The 21210-nt window shown below is 40.5% G+C and overlaps 3 protein-coding genes across 6 annotated transcripts in view; 1 reads left to right on the top strand and 2 right to left on the bottom strand.

Moving 5' to 3' along the window:
• Positions 1-133: 133 nt before the first annotated feature.
• Positions 134-4551, bottom strand: LOC110984123 (uncharacterized). The gene is made up of 5 exons (XM_022243955.2): positions 4260-4551; positions 3775-4020; positions 3074-3256; positions 2645-2686; positions 134-2101 (listed from the first exon to the last, which is right to left on the bottom strand). The coding sequence occupies exons 1-5, from the start codon at positions 4549-4551 to the stop codon at positions 1644-1646; spliced, it is 1221 nt and encodes a 406-aa protein (XP_022099647.2). The 3' UTR covers positions 134-1643.
• A 479-nt stretch (positions 4552-5030) lies between these two features.
• LOC110982988 (uncharacterized) lies at positions 5031-17320 on the top strand. Of its 3 annotated transcripts, none has more exons than XM_022241841.2 (10): positions 5031-5286; positions 8099-8740; positions 9235-9468; positions 11156-11316; positions 11624-11803; positions 12256-12352; positions 13183-13273; positions 13703-13792; positions 14316-14404; positions 15007-17320. In XM_022241841.2, the coding sequence occupies exons 2-10, from the start codon at positions 8168-8170 to the stop codon at positions 15901-15903; spliced, it is 2412 nt and encodes an 803-aa protein (XP_022097533.2). In that variant the 5' UTR covers positions 5031-5286; positions 8099-8167; the 3' UTR covers positions 15904-17320. The 3 variants fall into 3 exon arrangements, with proteins under 3 accessions (XP_022097533.2, XP_022097516.2, XP_022097524.2); XM_022241824.2 differs by having other exon boundaries at positions 5038-5286; positions 8099-8782; XM_022241832.2 differs by having other exon boundaries at positions 5225-5282; positions 8099-8782.
• LOC110982973 (uncharacterized) overlaps positions 16755-21210 on the bottom strand; it is a 29571-nt gene continuing 25115 nt past the window's right edge. For both annotated transcript variants that reach the window (XM_022241812.2, XM_022241807.2), the window contains one exon: positions 16755-21108. In XM_022241812.2, coding sequence (XP_022097504.2) covers positions 20903-21108 — 206 coding nt within the window. In that variant the 3' untranslated portion in view covers positions 16755-20902. The remainder of the gene's footprint in view (positions 21109-21210) is intronic.

Below are 21210 nucleotides of genomic sequence, written 5' to 3'. Positions count from 1 at the left end.
ACACTGGGCTGGTTCCCTTCTAAATTCGATGGCAAAGCATCCCAGCGCATCTTGGGTACCAGCCTCGAGTCCCTAAAGGGGTTTCTCCCTGACCGAACCTGTCAACCCCAATTTCCAATTAAAAATTCCAAATGTGACGTATTTTAATTCTTTACATAACATAACTCCAAAAACTATTTCTTTACATTCGCGAAACTAGTGGAATAAAGCAGTGCGGTACAATTTTAGCGACTAAGGATTGGTACTCAGAGGAAAGCATGCGATGCATCGACAGTAAGGGTAAAATATCAGCCTTCAAACTCGCATGTCTTCCATAACAAAACTTTCCAATCGTGCTTTTTAATATAATCAAATGCGGCCGGAAAAAAAATGCTCTCGCAAGATTCAGGTTTCAGTACCAGTTAACAATCAAGTTTATTTCCTGGTAAAAAAAAGGGTGAAGATGGAAGTCTAATTTGGAAACTGTTCGAATGTTACCAAATATGGTCCCCCCCATTGGAACAGAAACGTCCACGTACGTGTTTCTTCCCAAAAGGAAATTTACTGTCGTCGCTTTGCACACGAGCGAATCCGGGGCCATTCGGGGGAGGGGGAATATTATTTTGAAGATTTAATAAATTAACCTTCATGACCTTTTTCCTGGGGGGGGCGGTATTTGAGGCTTTTTACATACGGTTTGAGGAGGAATAGAAACGAAATCCCCCTCCCTTCCTCATTTTCTGTTCATTTTATAAGAAACAAAAAGCACAGCACAAGCAAACAAACCCGCTTTGGTGTCGGTGTCCGTTTTGCTTCCTCTCCCGATGATCCGCCATGGGCGTTGCTATTTATTTTGTATCGCTATCAAGAAATAATCGGCGCCTGTCGAAATATATTGGGCTAAAAGTTACAATATACATAATGATTGGCATGACCAGTGGCGTAACCAGGTTCTCCTTAGAAGTAGGGGGTGGTCCTACAAAACTTGACAGAAGGGGGGAAATTGCCCCACCCCACCCCCTCCAGCTACGCTACTGAGCATGGTGTCCTTATATACACAATATTCCAACTTTCCCAAGTTGGTAAATCCTGGGTTGGTTCTTATTCATATTACCATTGTTTTGGTAGGCTGGTGGATGCCTATTCGGTTTACCGCATGCACGTTCCTCCTCAACAGTTCAGTGGGCGCTCACCACCACTCAAGCATACGAAAAAAAGAAGCACTGAAAACACGTTTATGGGAAGGCGTCTTACAACCGAGACAATGTGGCTTCAATACTGGTAACACATGCCTGAGAAATCAATTTCCTAAAGAAGGTGAAGAAACGGTCGCTATTTATTCACGGCTTCCAGTGCTAAATAGAATATTACGCTGCACACTTCTGAAAGTAGGCCTACCTCTCAAAGTATAAACCTAAACTAATTTTATCACCCAAAACAGTTCCAGATTTTTCAAGGAAGGAAAGAAGGAATGCATCAAAGTATTAAACAGTGGACAATTCAACTAAACAAATGCTTTCAATAAACATGCAGTACTGTTATGAAAAGGGTATGTGGTACGCCATTTGTATTCATTTTAAGCAGAAAAGCAAAAATCCTCTAAACTGCAAACTTTTTATCCCTCTGAAACACAAAACATACGATAGAATGTCCTTTTATTTGCATTAACAAATAATAACATTTGCCAAGCCAGTATGATGGACAGAGATAGATACATGAAAACCTTCTCTAAGTAGATTTATTTCTGGACGAAAGCTCAAAAACGCTGGATGCCCTTCGCGGCCAAATGTAATAGCGCCCTCTGCTGTCTGACCAGCGTCGAGCCAAAATCCGTACATGCGGTCTTGCCCGAGCAAATTGAATGTTTCGGCGGAGAAGACCTCCGCACAGCGCTGATCTTCTTCACTGCAATAAACGATGGACGAGCGGACCCCAGTGCCGTGACCAATTAAAATGCGATACGTTTCGGAGCCGCTCGGGTCTTTGTCGTTTGATAGCGAAACGACGACATCGGCGTTGGAGCTAATGTACAGAAAAACGAAGTTAGATGGAACCGGGCCAGGCATGACAGTCGGGGAACTTTTTTCATCAACCGTCACAACAGGCGAACATCCAGTAAAATCTAAAATGATAATCAAGTCAAGAAAGAAATTTCATATAGATGAAAGAAGAGTTTTAAGTCAAATTCCACTGAATACGCAGCTGTTAGGGGAACATTGTGAAAAAGTAATGTGTTGTTTTTTTGTTCGGCATGGGTATTCATATCACATATAACTTCTTGTTCGTTTCACAACTTTTGCTAAGCTTGGCCACCAGTGTAGCCAGGATTTACTTTGAATCCTGGCGTAATATGGAAACTGGTCTTTCTTGATAGCTGTCTTGTTTTTGCTCGATGGACTCCCAGCCTCACGTACACTTATCAGTTATCATGTACAAACTGCCAGCACCCATTTTTTGTAGGACAAAACTTTGCAAAAGATCTTATATCGACCCCTTGGATTATTGTCATTTGTCCCAATGCCGAGCATAAAAGGGTTTTATTTTTGTTTGTTTTTTGAAAAAGTGTTCCACACAGTCACGGACAGAAAGAATTCATGATCAAAAATTGATGTTTTGTTGACAGGGGAATTGAGAATCAAATAGCGAAGAAAATGTACCAATGTACCTCCACTTGGCTCAAAGTTGACTGTGATGTGTTCGATAGCGTCTAAAGAGGAAACAAAAAGGTCTATATAAGGTTGAAAAGAACCAGAAAAATGATTGACCCCTCTTGGCGATGCTGCGGTTTGTTCAGGGTGGCGACCAACAATCCTTGACCATATTGTTTTGTGCATAACATGGATAACACGTAACACATAATAGCAGCAGGGTGGGGTATTGTCTAAATTAAGGAAGAATTCAATGAATAATTTTAAAACATTTTTCTAAACTGGAAAAGAAATCGATCAAAAAACAGTAACTTGGACTAAAAATTTCACAGTGTTTGTACAGTGCAGGAACTTGTTGGGTAGATGTAAGAATCCGTATCGGGTATAATTTTCAATTTAGTTATTAACAATTTAGTTCTGAATTTTCGGGGGTGAAACTGCCTTACCCATATCGATGAAACGGAACGTTCCGGCGCTTCCTAGTCTGGTTGCGAACCCAACGTAACGCACAGGTAGAGGGTCAGGGTCATGATACTGAAACAAAGACGGGAATCCAGTAAGGCCAATCGCAACTACGCCATCATCGAACCTTATCCAGAAGGATTGATCCACTTTGTTGGGGAGAATTCCTGGAAGTGAAAATTAAACTTGGCTGACCAGTTTGAGAGACAAAACAGCATTGTCAAAGGGGAAATAACAAAATTGAACTTCAAGTAATCTCATTTTTGATTTCGTTTTTCGAATGGTAATAAATCATGCAATGCAATTCACAAGACATGACGTACGCAACAATTCTCAATTTGGGCACAAAATAGATTCATTCAAGAATACGGGTTTGTTCCTTGTCCCACCTTCTCACTAGCAAAAAAAATCCCAATCTGGAAAACAAATGCAAGGGTGTGTAGGTTGTCTGTTTGGGGAGTGTCGTCAAATGATTGCATAACTTTGGTAAGTTGTATGAGTCCTAAACTGTTTGGATTAAATTAAATTTATTTCATTATCTAGTGGGATGTATAACTTCTAGCAGAATCACAATACAGCGGTATTGTTGCTTCTAAAGGTTGAAATTGCGTCGGATATAAAAGGATGATAAGGTTGGGGTACTTCTATTTGGCTGAAAAGTTGCAATAAGAGTCGATAGACTCACCATTGGTCGGGGCCCAGGCAAGGACCCGACACTGTTTGCATCGACGCAACACGCTGTACTTGTTCTGCCAACCACCCAAGACAATCTCGTACATTTTCGGCAAATCTCGGGGCTCGGCAGAGAATGCCAGATAGGCATCATTGGTTGCCTCGATGTGGACAACGATGCGGTTGGTTGCCAAGGCAACAGGATGATACTGGTAGTAGTAAGTCGGAGATGTTGTGTACGTGTGTATAATGAAAGGATCTGATGAGATGAAAAGATGACACCAATAGTACATGACATACTGTTAATGATGTTGTCTTCGTTACACTGAAGATAAAGAGAAGACAGTTCAAACAATATTATTATAAACAATATGAATGGAACAAGCAAAGTTCTAAACGAAATATGCAGACTTATCTGCAGCAATACAATTCGAATCAAGCAATAAGAGGGATTCCTTTGCATGAAACTGCTGAAAACCTTTGACGAAAAGGTTATACCTTTGTAACAATAAGGACATTTACAAATCAGCCACATCGTAGACGCTCCAGTGGGGCATTCATCAATGCGATTCTGGCAAACCTTAGCGACGGGACAGACGATCTTTGGTTGCCCTCCCAGCACTGGTACCTGACACACACACTCCCTACATATATCGTACTTCCGCACCAAGCTCCCTACGCCATAGAGAACATCCTGGAATTCACAGCTCGGTTGGGACAGCGGAGCTGGTGTGGTTTCATCGAGAAGCTGTGATGCAGTGTAAGGGAAGCAGCAGCTGATGGTTATCATAATGATGAAATGAACATTAACCCAACACCACAGGCTCAATGAAACAGTTAAAGGCCAGAGTAAAGTTAAGGAATTCGACATCATACTGAGCCTTGAGCGACTATATGGACATGAACTGCGAGAAAAATTATTCAGTTGTATGAGACTATATTGCTATACTGTAGTTATTACACGTAAGCCTATTTGTAATGGATGAAATAGCCAGATGGAATTCTAGTATTCACCTTTGAAGAGCGTCAAGAGGCAAGTGTTGACCTTGGTCATAAGTAATGCGTGCCTTTGTAATGAATATTAATGATTTTTGAGATAAAAAATGTTCAAAATTAAAAAAAGAAAAGAAAATTAATATACCGGTAGCTAATTCGAAACCCACTTTTCTACAACGCTGTCTCGACCTGTAGCACTTATGCGTGTTCGCCTTTGAGTGCTACTTTTGTCCCCTTAATAGATCATTAATAAGTTATTCTTAAGTATGATTCACGTCTATGCTCGCACCACGCCTTTTAAATCCTCCATTGCGTAACACAGTAGCTAGAAAGTTTGGCAGCGTGGAGCTTTAATTGATTGGTCTCAATAACTCTTATTGGTAACCAATGGCATCTTGCCTCTCAACAAACTGGCCAATCAAGCCCCCGTTTTTAACGCTTCGGCGCCTGGAGACAAGTGCCCGGATGTAAATTGCATTCCGTCCACAGAGTAACGAGTGAAACTGAAAGTGTAGCGTGTTGAACGTAAGTAAGTACGAAAAATGTTCAAATTTTTCCACTTCTTGCTCTGCTTTTGACTAACAACTGTTCAGAATGGTTGGAATTACGAGCATAGCTAAACTTGTATCTGTTAATTGTCTTTGCATTAAACCTTTGCCACGATTTACTTGTCGAAAGGAACGATTTTGTGTTGCGTTTTATCAGATCGTAACTTAAGCTTCGTTGAGGAGGCCCTCTATCATGTTGACATGCGTACTGACAGTACATGTAGGTACATGTCAGGCCAGGTATCAAGTCTGTAATAAGCTGGGAAAGTAATTCGCTCATTGTTATTGAATAAAAATAAACAAATTTGAATTTTTAACGTATTAATCTGAAAATTTCTTACCGAAAATAAATTTAAAAAAATTGCCAAGATACAGTGTAGGCCTACGCAATTGAGGCAAGAAAAGTTTAGTAGAAATCATCAAACAGAGTTCTAATGTACATGTGCTGTCATGCTGAGTAACCTAGGCCTAGCTTTAATGCTCATGACATCTGGAAATTTAATTTGCAGATGTCATGAACATCACGGCTGGAGTTTCAATACTAGATCAGGCCTGACATGCCTGATCGTGTGGGGTGGGAGAGATGGAGTGAACAGCGAGTGCAAAGTTTTGAAGGAAGTAAAAGTCCACTCATACCTTCATTGCTGTATCAAATCATTCGTGTACGTTGGCCGACTCGTACTTTAACCAATTAATTCCTCAGTTAAGGAAACGTGTACAATCATGAGCACTTGAACTTGTATTGGGACAGTACTGTCATTCAAATCAATTTGTACCACCAATGCAGTTCAGCACAGATCAGTACCATCATCATGCTAAATGCTACATGTTGAGCAGGCAATTTGGTAGGGTCAGTACTTCAACTGAAATGCTATTTGACAGTGTTTATTTTGTCCTGAACTCATCGCATGTTAATTTTTTTATATTTTTATTCAGCCGGCGTCGAACTCTACATGTACAATCTAATTACTGTACTGAATTTCCTTAACAGAATGAATGAGTGCATGGCCCAGTGAATAGAAACCGAAATCCCCAATTTGAGGTTTGAGAGAGTGAGCCTTGACCATTTTATTTTCCTACCCAAGAAAGTTGTAATATTGTCCTTTATTGTTAATCCCACACCAAATTGCAGGATAGTTCACTTTTGTTTTTGTTTATCATCACTCTGGATGACGTTTTAAAGGGAAATAAAATTTGAAATTGCAATAAGTCTTAATTAACAATGACTATGTTAGCATGGAGCGAGATGAAGTTTTGTCATCGTAAAATTTGTAAGTCCCCAAAACACCCACTGCACATTTTCAGATGCCGTTTCGCCATGTACAACTGCAAAATCATATCAAGAATTTGTTTTTAGTCAGATATCCATTGCCTGTCATTTATAAAGACATGCTAAATTTCTTTGTTCAATTTCACTTATATACAGTGTATGTCAGAGAAAAGCAGTGATTCCTTGCCCTGACCCACCTTGCTATCTATTCACTGTACATGTACTTGGTTGTTGGCATAGCATTATCATCGTTCTACATGTATGTGTTGAATGCTCTAGCAGCCTGGGTGGTTGCCTGCTTACGGGCAATTACATTCAATATTGTATTAGATGGATGAGAGTCCTCCCCATGCTATCTGAACTAACTGCCAATACAGATAATGCATTGATAAATTACACTCCAAAAAGTCAACAGACGTATTGTCAGTTATGCTGTATGAGACATCATTAAATATGGGTATTGTGCTGGTGGGAAAGAATGCAATAATGGACAGCATCCCCATGTACATGTAATTGTTAAGGGAAAAAGAGGGTCATTGCAGCTGGGATGAGCAATGGAAATACAGCTAGCGTAGTCCTCTTGTAAGGTTTTTGAGATTTGTTAAACCTAAAGGTACCGGGGGTACATGTATGTCATAATTATTACCAAGGACCTTGATCGAGTTATGCGCATTGTGCTGTGTACTTTGTAGAAACAAATTTGTTTGACAAAGACAGCAGCTGTCAGAATACCATCTGTTGCCAAGGTTACCATGGAGCTCCCATTACCGGTGGCACTCCCAGCAATATGCCTACACGGTGAAAGGGGGAAGGAACGGTAATATTAACAAAGGCAGAAGACTTCATTGATGAGAAGTGGCAGATGGTTTGGCTAATGAGCGACACATGCTAAGGACAGTCAGAGAAATTGTAAAAATAGGACTCTTCTGAAATCTGTCTTCAACAATGGCTTCAGTACTGCAAAATACAAAAAGCTAATCGAGATGTGAATGTTGCATTTCTTGCTGAAGAGGGATTTTAAGCTTTTGAGAGTTAGCAGGCTTCTGTTATTGTTATTTTCTACGTGTATTTTTGTTGGGGGTGTAACTACTCAACCACTGCAGACCTGGTTGCCAGTAAGTTTCAAAAGAACCATTACTGAACTTCTTTTTTTCATTAAGGAAGTTGGCATTAAACCATTCTTTTGGAATGATCAAGATTCCAGAAATGGAAATAGTATTGTTTGTCATCGTAATTTGGCCATATGTAGCTGTACGCTGAAAGCATAACAGAAACGCACCATTCAATTGTCCACCAGTATCTTGGCTGTCTCAGTGTTTATGTTGGCATACTGAATGACTGTTGATCAAATGAAGCCACGTTCTCAGTTTTTCCCCCTCGAGGTTTTGTTTTTTTTGAGGGGTGGCAGGGGGGGGGGAAACAGCATCACATGAACAGGCAATATTTTAAAGCTGTGGTCACTCCTAATGTGTGCATTTAAAAAAAATTTGAAATCATTGATCTTTTTAACTTTGATTCCTTAGAATATCTTTTGACTTCAAAATCGTCTGCAAGTTTTTGGATCATTGAGACTTGTCAGGAATCCATCCAGTATGACGAGCACTGGGCATCACCTGCGCACCCTAGCGCACAGGCATCTCAAAGAGAGAGAGTGCGCTGCCCTCAAGCAAGCCATCCAAGCCTTCAAACAGACCAAATCCGTCTTAACGTTCTGCACCACACTGCGAAGCCTGCTCAACACCCAGGAGAAGATGGTCCTTCTGGAGGCCATCTTCCCAATGATTCCCGAGGACCTACGGGAGGATTTTGACCACCTTTGCTGTCTGAACTTCGAGGGCTATCAGTCCCAGATCCGACCGCAGATTCTGGATAGGATCAGCTCGTCACATGGCAGTAGGGACATTTCTAAGGAGGCTGCCCCAAATGGAAGCGGGAGACTCATCAAGCGGAAGTCCTCTTCTAAGGTGCTACTCCCTGTAGAGCAGATCCGAGCAGCCATGGGCCTAGAAGCTAGAAACAAGGCTGTGTTAACTGCTCACCAGAAAGAAGTCCGTAAAGCAGTCAATAACAGTCCTTCCAGGAGAGCTGACTTAATCAGGGTCCGTAGAGACAGCTCCAGGTCCTCAGAAGGGAGAAAGGAGCACAAACGGAGCCGTACAATGGAGGTACATGTAGACCTGGGGAGAAATCATTCTCAAGAATTAGAGGTACATATAAGTTGTTCTCTGAGACATTGAAATTTGAATGTTGTAGTCGATACGTACGTCTGAAATTGAAGATCAAGTTTTTGTTCCTTTGTGTCTTGAAAATTTGAATTTTTAGTAATTTTATTTATTTACTTACAACAATCTATAAAGATGGTAACAGTCCGGCAGATGCTGATCATTCTGGACCCTTGCAATGAAGAAATGGTCAGTTTTAGAGGTGTAAGGAAAACCGCAGATCAATTTTTCCAGAGAAAATCTATGGAATCAGGCAGGGACTGAAACCCATTCCACATGCTGACCTGGGTGGGATTCGAACCCAAGCTGCAGAGGTGGAAGGGGGGAAAAGAGCTACCACGCCAACTTGACTCCCTAAACTGGAAAAAGTTCTAGACCATTCAAAGCTTTTTGACGTGCTCCAGATAGTTTCAAATGTACCCTCCTTCTTTTTCAAGGTCCCGCCTCTTGCCCTCAACTCCAGCAGTGAGCAGCATCAAGGCAGTGAGGAGAAGACCACACCCAAGACATCATCGTCCTCTGCTACCTCCTCCCAACCCATTCAGATCAGGAAGGTCAAGTTGACACATCGTGAGAACGAGACTCTTGGCTTCAGTATCCGAGGTGGCAAAGACTTGAATGCTGGAATCTATGTCTCCACGGTTGATCCTGGTGGACAAGCTGACAGACATGTAAAGAATAACACTTTTTTTGTAAAACAATGAACCCGTTTTATTCACATGTTCAGTCGACTCTCGTTATTACGAAATCTGCCATAATGAAAGTCCGGTTATAAGAAACACTAATCTGTGATCCCGGCGAAAATGTGCACATTTCTATGGGGAGAAAATCTGTTACAGCAAAACTGCATTGTACGAAATTCCTGTTACAATGAAAGGTTATCATGACTCTGTTGCCTGAAAAATCATTGTTGAGGACCCATTTATAACGAGCGTTTGCAAATCGCGGTGGTGGAAAAACGTGCGTAGAGCACCACACTTGTTCCCGCCGGGCCGAACCGTTGGCAACGAAGGCATGGTGGAAATGTGGTAACCAGTCAATGTACAGTTCCTGCCCAAAAAAGGTTGTATGTTCCACTACATTGTATACGAATGCAGCTCTATAGTTGCAAGTTGAAGAAACACTGCAGGTTCTCTGCTCGTACTCGAAGCGAGTGTCTTTCCACAAAATTTCCAGCCGCAGCACAAGGCTTATCACCCGCCCCGGCCAGGTGCATCACCCACACTTACAACGTGATATACAGACATCGTTTGCCAGTTTCCTGTTGTCATGACAAGTGTAGTGGACGATTAAAAAATCAATAATTTTTACACTGATTACATAAATGCCAAAACAAAAATTCTCTTCCCAATTCCAATAAAAATATGCCCCAAAATAAGTTGGCTTGACTATTCTCGCATCTCAAGAGCCCAACAATCGCCCACACTGAATTATTCATACTTCTGCAAGAAGATGTAGCGTACCCGCCAATGAGACTGTGTGTTTTCATGACGTACATTTGCAAGACACAGCTATCCAATCGCAATGTTCCTTCATGACGTCATGCTTCTTCTGCGACCATCTTGCATGCATGCGGCCGCGCCACAGTGGGCGAGTGAACTTGGACTATTTATCAATCGTGTCATACAGCTAGTGTCAAAAATCAAAAGTCTACTCACGTGGATGGGGTTTCCAGTTGGTGAGTCTTCATATTCTTGTAGGTACACACAGGCTTACATGTGCATGCAGGTTAGTTACTAATAGCTTCGTCATCATCCATGGTGATCAAAAGTCTTTTAAAAATCCTTGGATCGATGCTTTCCCACATGTTGTTTTTTAATCTCATTTGCACATTAAACCTATTGTCATATGACAGTGAAGTTACTAAACACATCACAATATACTTGATCAATCCTAACCGAGATATCTTTTTGATGTAACATCAACCATGTTCACGGGTATGCATGTACAGTACATTGTTCATGGTATTGTGCACAATTGAACCTATTCATTTAATACACCGAAGCCATTGCACTGCGTTCCATCTTCAACAAATTTCGGATACAACGAACGATTCTTCATCCCATGGATTTCCTAATAACGAGGATCGACTGTACATGCATCTTTACACAGACTCCTATCTTATCTTAAGCAGCAAACAGTGGTACTAAAATGATCCCCAAAGAAGTGACACACAAAGTTGTCCAGAGCAACAGGGAAGGTTTCGTAATGAAAATGAGAAACTAAATCTCTGGAATTGAAAGTGCTTTCAAAAAAGTGACACACAAAGTTGACACAAGATCAGTTTCAATTTTTGTGTTCTCCATCTCCAACATGTGGAAGTTTTCTTGATCATTTCTTGTGTTTCACACCACACAGGGACTGAAGGCTGGTGAGCGGATTTTGAAGGTCAACGACACACCCTTCAAAAGCATCACCCATGCCCAGGCTGTTGTGGCACTCAAGTCTGCACGCCGACTGACCTTGTATGTGGCACCAGTTGGCACAATGCCAGGATCAACACCAGATGGAACACCTAGGTAAAGAGTGATATGACTTGACCATTCAAAAACTTTCTATAAAGCTTAACAAATCTTAAAGCTAAACATATACATGACAGTTGGACCGAAAGCCTCGTGCTAAAAGTATAGATTTTACAAAAATGTTAAACTAAACTTTGAAAATCTTTAAAGCTAAATCTGAAGAAAAAGATTTTTATATGCAAGATCTCCTCAAGGAATGCCTCCAAATTGAAACCTACCAAAATAAAGATTTAGAAACTATAGAGAAACATACAACTGTGAATTAGGTAATACTTCAATTTACGAGTTCTTTGTTTAAAACCAGGAGTGAGGTCAGTAGTGCTAGATCAAGTAGCAGCCATCAATCTGTCAAGAGTGCTACAAGCAACAGTAAGCATGGCAACAGTAGCCATAACAACAACCAAGATGAGGCTGATGGGTCAAAGGTGAAGCGAGTGACCATCATTGCTGATGAGGATGGATGGTTAGGGTGTAGCATCAGAGGGTATGTCACATGTCCTAATCAGATCGTCTCACTATGAACATCTAACCAAAGAAGTAAGGTGCACTAACCACGGACCCTCATTGTGAGTGCACTGGGTTTCTTTTGGTAGATGTTTGTAGTGTCTTTTGCCAATGTCAGTCTCTGTATTTTTTTTACCAGAAGCACTTGTAACCCTGGGAAGTGTCACAAATTAGGTCCTCAGAAATTATCTGTGATCTTTCATGGCTTGCTAATTTGGGATTATCAATGGTCGAAACACACTAATAGATATAGGATTTAAGGGATCTGAAACAGCCAGGTGGAAAAGTCCAAATAGTAAAAATTTCACAAATATTATCTGAAGTTTCTTTGACTCTTCTTTTCTGACGTAGCAGACAGCCTCAATCAATTGTTACTTGTGCTCTTAACACCCACTTTATTGTTCACTGATTGATTGTTTTTGAACCATACAGTGGTGTGGACTATGAACTGGATGTGACGGTAGCCAATGTAGACCCCATGTCTCCTGCTTATAGGGCTGGGTTGAAGAAGGGACTGTACATCACTAAGGTAGGCTCAAATGACCTGGAGATTATTTGTCTTGAGTTGAAAGAAGAGAGTCCCATTGCTTGAAACGGAAAGAATTGTACTCGGAGGAATCACCACTTGGAGTTAAATAAGTGTGCAAATGATTCAACGCTGAATAGCCATCTTTATTAAGAATTGTAATGTCAGTTGTACTGAGATGGCTTTTGTTGTGTTTTTATTTTGGCTCCAAGAAAGATTGCAGTAGCGTAGTACACTGCCTTGAGTTCAGTTGAGCGCAGTTTTCAACTCAGTCCAACAGGCCTTACGGAGAGAAGACAGTCATTTAGGAGTAGTCCCATTATTTGCACTGAACACTCAGAGGTGTATCTAGGAAGGGGCGGGGATATCTGTGGGGGGGGGTTGGGAGAGAGAGAAGTCTCCCCTTGAGATATATGGCCATTTTGAAGGATTTGAAAGCACCATCACATTAGAAGTGGTACTTCAACTTTTCTTTGGGGATGAAGTGAAGATTCCTCTCCATTTGAAAAAATGGGCTGCCATTTTGATGAAAAATTCCTGTTTTGTTGCTCGACGTCTGCTCTGCCCAACTCAAAACTTGGAAAAACCACCTTGAACACTTATAGGCTGACTAAAGTGTTACCAATTCAACAACAAAATGGCCAAGGCAATGTTCACTTTTCTATTACATTTGTGTGATTTTATACCCTTTGGCAACAAAACTTTCGGTGTACTCATCGTTGAAAATCCTCGTATTTTAAAATTGACACAAATGTAACGTTCACACATTCTTACATTAGCAAATCAATGACATTCTTGCTATTAGTGACTAACTGTAACATGTTTGATTGCAGGTGAATGGAGTCAGTGTTGAAGGTTTAACTCATGAACAGATTGTTAGCCTGGTCACAGCTTCCAATGTAGTAGTGCTTCATGTCAAACCAGGTGAGTTGTCTTTTTCAGGCTATCAGACTGCAGATATTATAATATGAAAACATCTCTTACGCCAGACAAACTACAGGAACTTTGTTGGACAGCAGGCAAAAATAGCAAGAAACTGAAATGCCAGTCACAGCCAAATGCGGCTAACAAGTTTAATATTTAGTTGCTAAAAAATCTGAAGTGTTTATGGCTTATTCACTTCAAGGGTGAAAAATGCCTCATCTAGAAAATGAATGAGCTTTGCAAACCTGTCATACCTTTTGAAAAGTGTGGCCGAAATAGGTTAATTGATGGAGATATCCAATCGTAAACTCATACTCCCAAGAAGAACTTGATTTAGGACAGGTTAGAAAGTGATGATTCCTGAAGCATCAAAGGCAAAAAACTGTCATTTTGGCAATCAGGTTTCATCACTTGTCATGTTTCATTCAGGTCCCAAGAAATCTTCCGAGAGCCAGAAGGGTAAGGTGAAACATAGACGTAGCCAGACTGCAGACGCTGCCCTCGTCAGTCCGAGACCAGGTAAGGATGGACGTGAAATCCTTCATCAAGATGGTTCTTCTAAGCATGATATTTAGCAAACACAGCAAGGGTGCACAGGAATAATAATATGAGTACAGTAGATTTTCCAAGGTATGGGGATGGCTGTTTTGAAGGTTGCATTTTCAGGGGGTGGCGGCAGTGATGAAGTTTATACATACCGAGGCCAGAAATCCTTAACCACTTCCCGCTGTGGAGCCCATTTTCAGGTACTTTGGGTTTTGTACGCATAGCTTGGGTTCCCGAAATTGGACAAAAGAGCTTGGGCCGTGTAACAAAAGACCGAGCTGCTGGGAATTGTCAATAGAGGAAGAAATCCGTCATGGGTTTGAAAGATTATACCACTGTTTGTGTCATTCAGTGCGAGCACCGGGAACAAAAGCGCTCCAGAGATGAGCGATATAATACGGCTGCACGCTAATCTTGTGAAACCATGTAGGTAGGAATTAAATAACATCTTCAAGGAAAGAAAGGTATATTCACTTTGTGTTATTCTTCATTCCAGAGGAGAGCAAACCTCCTAGCCATCCATCTCTCACACAGTCTCCCAAGCAAACAGGAAGACTAGCTGCTAACTTTGCTGAGTTTGAGCTGGTAAGACGACATGACCAAACACTTCAATGATTGATTGGCTTTTTGCTCTTCTGAATCTAGCAACAGCCCCCCCCCAAGAAGTATACTGTGACAAGCTTGTTGAATCCATCAAGGCCGGCTTGCTAGAGTTTAGTATGTTCTCTGCAGTCTAATTGAACGGTTCAGGGTCTGTTCACACTTCAAGCAAAAGTGAGAGCGAACTTCACCACACCAACAAAACAGTTTCATTGGAATATTTGTCATTAACTGGAGACCAGTTTCCATCAGCAGAACTTTCAGGACACCAGGCGTCCTGACAGCTTAACAGCCTATGATGCAGTCTAGGATACCTGTATGCACAGTCAGTGTCAGTGAAAATGTACCCAAAGGGTCCACACACTGTTGGTATCATAGTGAAGTGGCTTACGGTACATGCACGTACATTGTTCTGATTGTACTCATAAACCTTAGCTTTCCAGATTCTAAAAAGCAATTTATGCTTTTTCCATCACTTCACAATATGCTCTTTGAAATTAGGGCCGAGCATTCCCCCCCCCAAAAAAAGGTTGGCTATAATAATTTTCTTTACAAACAAGTATCCCTAACCATTTTTGTTTCTTTAGGAATTACAGGCCACTCCACCTGTGTCCACCTCAACCCCTCTACCCCCTGACAATCATCCAGCCCTGATAGTTAACAGGAAGAACCAGGGATGTACACTACACAACCGCCTGCCTACCCCTGATGGTGATCTCAGAGGCATCTCCCCTGATCCTTCTGGTAGGTTTGTCAGGATCCTCAACGACACCAGAGATCTGGACAGCTCTGGTGGCTCAAGCACAGAGAACACACCAAGGGAAGGGTCTAAGTTTGATATGGGAACCATCCGCCTCAACATGGCCAATCAAGAGGACAAAGCTGGTCAGGATGACAGCAAGATCATGAATAACATCTCAGGAAAGCGCACCCACACGTCTACCAAGGACCATGTCAAGGACATATTCCACGTGAATGACAACGCCGAGGAATATAGAACACCAGTTGGTAGTCCCAAACCTGACAGAAATGCCACCAATGGACTGAACACACCCCAAATGAACAGGTACATCAGAGACAACCTGAACATCTTAAGCTCACCGTACAATAACATTGAGCAGGAGATTCGTCTGGCTAATTACAGGCCGTCTACACCGTCCAAGCAGTTACCCATCATGAAACCACTGGTCAACTCCCAGATCCATCAGGAGTTGACTGGCAAGAGATCCAAGCCTCCACTCTGCCCCAACATTCCCGTGGCCCAGACCTCGCCAGTGTCCAAGTTCTTCAAGAAGATGTTGAGAAGGAACAGCGAGTCTGGTAGCCGGACGGGCAGTAGCCTGCGAAGCACCAGCATGGACAGTCTGAATGAAGACAGGACGAGTCTCAACTCGCTTGGGGCCGCATCGGGCGACGGTTCAGCAATGCACCGATCGGCGTACGACTTGATGGTGGAAAATGATCCTGATGTTACACTGCTGTAAGTGGTTTCAGTGAAATTTCTCATGAAAGTGGTTAAGTGAAAAGAAAAATATAGATCATGGTGTTTTTGGATGAGCAAACCATCTGTAGTAATACAGACTTGTCATAAAACAGTAGTTGTAAAGTTTGTAACTTTCAGATGAGCGATTATTTAGAACTTAAGCCTCAACTTCTGTGATCCTTTAAAATCTACCAGGTTTAGGAAGATTTTGTAGGATTGAGGAAGATAGAGTCTAGCTGTATTTGTTTTCACAGGGGACTTGCTGCTTCCTGAAGTTTTGTGTGATGGATGTGAAGAATTCTGGTTTTGTGCCCATTGAGTAGGTTTGGAAGATCACCAAAGTTCCATCTGGTCATTGATAATTGAGAAGGAAAGTTAGGAAAATATGCATTTAAGTGGGATGCTACATTTTGAAAGTTGATTTTTATTATCTCTAGGGAGTATTTTTAATCATCATAGGTTTCCTGATATTCATGTGTATTTATTCAAGACATTCAATTTTCACTTGTAGGACTACATGTCGAACAAAAAAACCTCCCAGAATGACTAATTTTTTTAAAGCTCGCCACAAAATTTGTAGTAAAATATTTAGCTCCTTGAACTGGTAGGATGCTATGCTGATTATTGTTCCAGAATGTGACTTCCATGTAGTTAAAGTAAATTGCCACCATAGATGCATTTATTACTTGTAGGTTTAATGTACATGCATAAACGAATTGATTTCTACAAAAAGTACTAGAGGTGTTGGCCAACCCTTTTCTGTCAATTAAAATACGACTCCATTTTAATATAGGGCCATAAATGTTGACATTCCTGTTTTAATTCAAAATAAACACCTTTTCACAGCATCACTTTTGTCTCGACAATCATTTTTTTATTATCTACAATGATACGTGTATGCATTAAAGTGTTCATATTAAAATTTTTGATAAGAACTTCCTTTTTACCCACGGAGTGAAATGGGATGACTGAAATCCATTTTGGGATCAATTTATTTGTACATTTTGAAATATGAAGTGCTAAGTGTTCTTTCCTTCCTACTAAGTATACACATTACACAGTAATATTTATAAAGGCAGTGCCAATAACACTTGCATGTTTAAATAAAACATTATTTGTGTAAATATTCAGTTCTGACCTTGGAGAAAGTGGCCTTGTACAACAAGCCATTACAGCAGCAACATGCTGTAGTTGTAAATATGTTATTCTACAAAATCATCTCAATTTAATTGGTTTTACTATTCACTTGTATCAATAAGAATAATTCTTTTCTATATTACAAATATAAATTAGGTATCGCTTGATTTAAAAACTGTTGGGGATGAGTATAAACTGTACGAGGTAGAGGGAATTTTCCTAGGTGTTGTAGGCACTTGAAGATTACAAATAAATGGTATTGGATAGAACAGGTGCAACAAGTCAGAAGAGGTTCTGGTGAATTTTTGAATATTACATTACAGTTAGGAACGTTAGGAAGACTTGACGAGTTTGTCACATAAGTGATTCCTAACCTTCCCAAATCCTTCAAAATGGTTTGGAAGGGTTTCTGGAAGATGGAGGAAGAGCTCAGTCATTGTGTTACTTTACATTGGGCTGTATTTCAGAGGAATCAGGAAAGTTTCTTGTGAGAAAAATTTGCATAAGGAGTTTGGGCTAACCATAACTTGGGGGTCAAAGTGCCAAAGTGAACATGAGCAAATCGAGGCACTTGTGATACAACCAAATTAATGTAGAAATTCCTCCACAAAAGATATAAATAGGCATACCGTATGACCGTATTCTCAGGACTGCATTGTCAAGTACTTCATACAAGACTGTCACTCTCAACATGATTACAAAACAACAAAAAAATTGTACCTCAATAAATCTATATTTAGATACACTAAGGCTCTTGATACATTGCCTCACAATTGAAATGCCCTGTTGGAATGTTTGAACAAGACAATAGCTGTGGCTATGTCCGTGAGGTACTCCAGCCACAAGTCATTGGTTTTTCCATTAATGATGCAGAGTAACCATGGCTACACATACTGTATATGGATGCAATTTTTGGTATCACCTGTGGTGCTTGGTTTGAAGGGAAACTACAAGAGTTAGCCTCAACTTTCTACATTGTGTGACTGTACAATCATCGTCTGGAAAACTGAAAAGCTGTGAAATAACACTGATTTTACATCATTTATGAGATCCCAGCACCTCAAAGCATTCTAAGTGAAGATTTTTGTAAATGCTGGGTGGTTCAGCTGAAGCTGGCAACTTGCCATGAGTCAGAGTGATAAGCTGATTTAATGAACATCTGTGCATATGTAGGTACCAGTCACTTGAGATCCAAATCTGGTTTCACTTCATTACCCGATCTGGTTGGCTTCACCTAAACCTGCTTTTGTTAGCATTTGATCATGAATAGTACATGTCCTTGGAAAAGGTTATAAGTACTGACCTCTGACCTGTGACCTAAATAAGTATCCCCTGCGGAGCCACTAACATTGAAATCCTGGCACACAACTTCCCGTTCAACCAGAAATGTCTACTTCCTCCTATCCAACTCCACATGAATTTTTTAAAAGCTCTTTCACTGGAAAAAAAATGGAAATATGGGAGCTGGGTTTTTCCAGACTGATATACTTTCTTGCTTGAGTCAGGGTACGAGTAACTTGTTCACATCATTCCATGTGGCATTTTCCATGGTTTCTATACATGTACGTTGTCAACTCTACTGAGATAACAAAGTCCATGCTGAAAAGACCATGTCAAATGTAACAAACACTATTTTCTTACCAAAAGTTATTTAGCTATCGCATGCTCATATAAATAGCTAAAACTTCATTTTGTGAGAAAATGACACCGGTTGATTGATCGTTTTCATTGTCAATTGCCTTTAGTCGTGCATGGAATTTCTTGTGGAACTTTACAAAATTTCAAAATTAAAAAGGATAATTTTTCTTTTACAATCAAAATTTCAATTTGCATGGTATACAGAACAACACTACTCCCCCCTCAGAAGGAAAAAATACCAGAAGTGGAAGTCTGTCTGAAGTACACTTAAAGGAAAAATGATTCTGATGTTTCTATGCCTGTTTTTTTTTAATTAGTGGAAAGAAACAGTATCAAAAGTATATGTACATATACAAAGACTTTTCCTGTTGAAATATGAACTGAATTGAAAAAAGTAGAAATCCTTGCACAGGTTTGTCACAGTGCATCTATCTCGTGTCCACCAGCAGGGAGCCTTGCTTGATATGATTACATTTTATGGAAACATTAGCCATATTTTCTTTTCTTCTGAATTTCTAGGTAATACACAAAACAAGGAAATCCATGAAACTACAGGATTTTATTAGTGTGATCTTTACAGAATTACTGCAACCTCTGATAATGCCCCATACCCAGATGTCTTCAAAATGCCCTTTTGCAAATTGATTCTCTGTCTTTTAGACTAGCTGCAAAACACACCACAGAAGTTGTCCACTCAACCAATGACCACTTTTTTCCCTTCTAGAGACATGCTTATGTCTCTACAAGGATGCAACAACAAGCAATTACATGAAACTCGTGTAAGATAAGCACATTTATGGTATACTATATGCACTCAGCTTTTTTGTACATAGAAAATCAGTCCAAAAGCAATCAACAATAAGCATTTGAATAACAACATCACACGCAAGCATTACATGTATACCGATATTGTCCCAATGTCCAAACAGCAAGGTATAAACCTAATGACTAAAGAGATAAACTTGTCGCATTTCACATGAAAATATTTACTCCATTTTGGAAAGTAACCAACTGTATGCTGTAGATTTGGCTTGGAAGTACACCCTTACCCCTTGGGGATGTGTATGAAAATTAACTGGATTTTTCTGAAACACATTTTCTGCAACTTTCCACCTCTCTTGAATGAACAGATAAACTAACATCCCCTTTTCCGGAAACTGTTTTGGAAAGTGCTTTTTCCTTTTCAAACATTTCAGACTTTCCATGCTTTTCCTGACAACTGCATGTGCTGCTGCTGTGATGTCATTTGGGGAGAATATTGTTATGCTGAGGGATTTTTTGTTCCAATTTTGAACCCAAACTTTGGTAACTGAAAAGACTGCGAGACCAGCTCAACGCCATGTTCTTACACACACATAACTCACCAGAAACAAAATATAAAACTATAAGAACTTTCTGTGTAGAAATAGCAGCAACATTGAGGTTTCTGCTTACATATAGAATGACATCAACAAATTTTTGCGCATGAATTATGAAATTTGCATAAGCAAAAAACCACAGAGGCACCCAAACACTCTTGCACCTGCCACTGTATGCATAACTAATATAGCCAACTTGATTTGCCTACAGATCATCTTGCTTGGTTTATCACTTTACATGTAGCTACCTGTTATTTGGGACTTGCATTGAAAATCCAAGATAAGCGATCAATCAATTAGTTACAGCATTCAATGTTGGTATTCAAGAAGACGATAGAGGACTCCACGAAACAAAGTTAGTAAACAATCTTCCATCAATAAGCATAGTGGTACATGTAATCAGTACACAGTACTCACAAGTTCTACCTGGCCAGCAGGGAAATTACTGGTTACTCTAACAGTAAGAAACACTGGATTTGTACTGCATGGAAATCCATACAGGTTTATCCCACATCCTGCTCTTCTAGGTTGTCCAAGTATCTTGGATTTTTCCCCAAGGGAAAGGCTCTGAAGGTGTGGAGCAGAACTGTTCCTGGCTTCCAAAGTGGATGTTCACATCTGTTCTGATACAGGAGGTATCAAGATTTCTGCTCCTTTTTCTACGATGTCCTTCAAGGCAAATGTTCCCATCTCTTAAGTTTCTCACTGGCGAATCCACAGTCTACAAAACAGGCCACTAAGTTCCCACCGTGTTCTGCAATGGAAATTTCCTCCACATCTGGACCACTGAATTGAGAAATCATCATTTGCGTCATAAGCCATTAAAGGAAAGATTTCTTATCTCCAGGCTTCCTGCGAGGAATCTCCTCACTGTACAATCAGCCATTTCTCCATCATGTCTGTCAGAATATCCAACCTCTCCATTGGCTTTTCTCGCAGGAGATGGACCAGCTCACCTAGGGTGGCGTTGGCATGACGACCCCAGTCCAGGAGAAGAGAGTAACAAGGATCAGAGACACTTTGACGATGGATCTTAAACACAGTAACATCCCCTAGATTGTACCCCAACACACCTGGAAGGTTTTCAAGCAAAGAGGGAAACTTCCATTTTAAAACAAGAAGTTTTCATAAAAATAATTGATTAATACCTATAACTACAAGTACCTGGAAGTATT

The sequence above is a fragment of the Acanthaster planci genome, linkage group LG04, assembly GCF_054643075.1.
Source record: "Acanthaster planci isolate LZ-2023a linkage group LG04, COTS_SCS, whole genome shotgun sequence".
Lineage (NCBI taxonomy): Eukaryota > Metazoa > Echinodermata > Asteroidea > Valvatida > Acanthasteridae > Acanthaster > Acanthaster planci.
This window is presented reverse-complemented; position numbering and strand designations above follow the sequence as displayed.

Bases quoted from the DNA above. Each gene is read 5' to 3' on its own strand.
- LOC110982988 (XM_022241824.2), top strand. From the start codon at position 8,168: ATGACGAGCACTGGGCATCACCTGCGCACCCTAGCGCACAGGCATCTC. The intron at 11,317-11,623 runs GTAAAGAGTGAT...GTTTAAAACCAG, and splicing joins ACACCAGATGGAACACCTAG to GAGTGAGGTCAGTAGTGCTA. The intron at 12,353-13,182 runs GTAGGCTCAAAT...GTTTGATTGCAG, and splicing joins AGGGACTGTACATCACTAAG to GTGAATGGAGTCAGTGTTGA.
- LOC110984123 (XM_022243955.2), bottom strand. From the start codon at position 4,551: ATGATAACCATCAGCTGCTGCTTCCCTTACACTGCATCACAGCTTCTC. The intron at 3,257-3,774 runs GTGAGTCTATCG...TTTCACTTCCAG, and splicing joins TGCCTGGGCCCCGACCAATG to GAATTCTCCCCAACAAAGTG. The intron at 2,102-2,644 runs GTACATTGGTAC...TTATCATTTTAG, and splicing joins CAACTTTGAGCCAAGTGGAG to ATTTTACTGGATGTTCGCCT.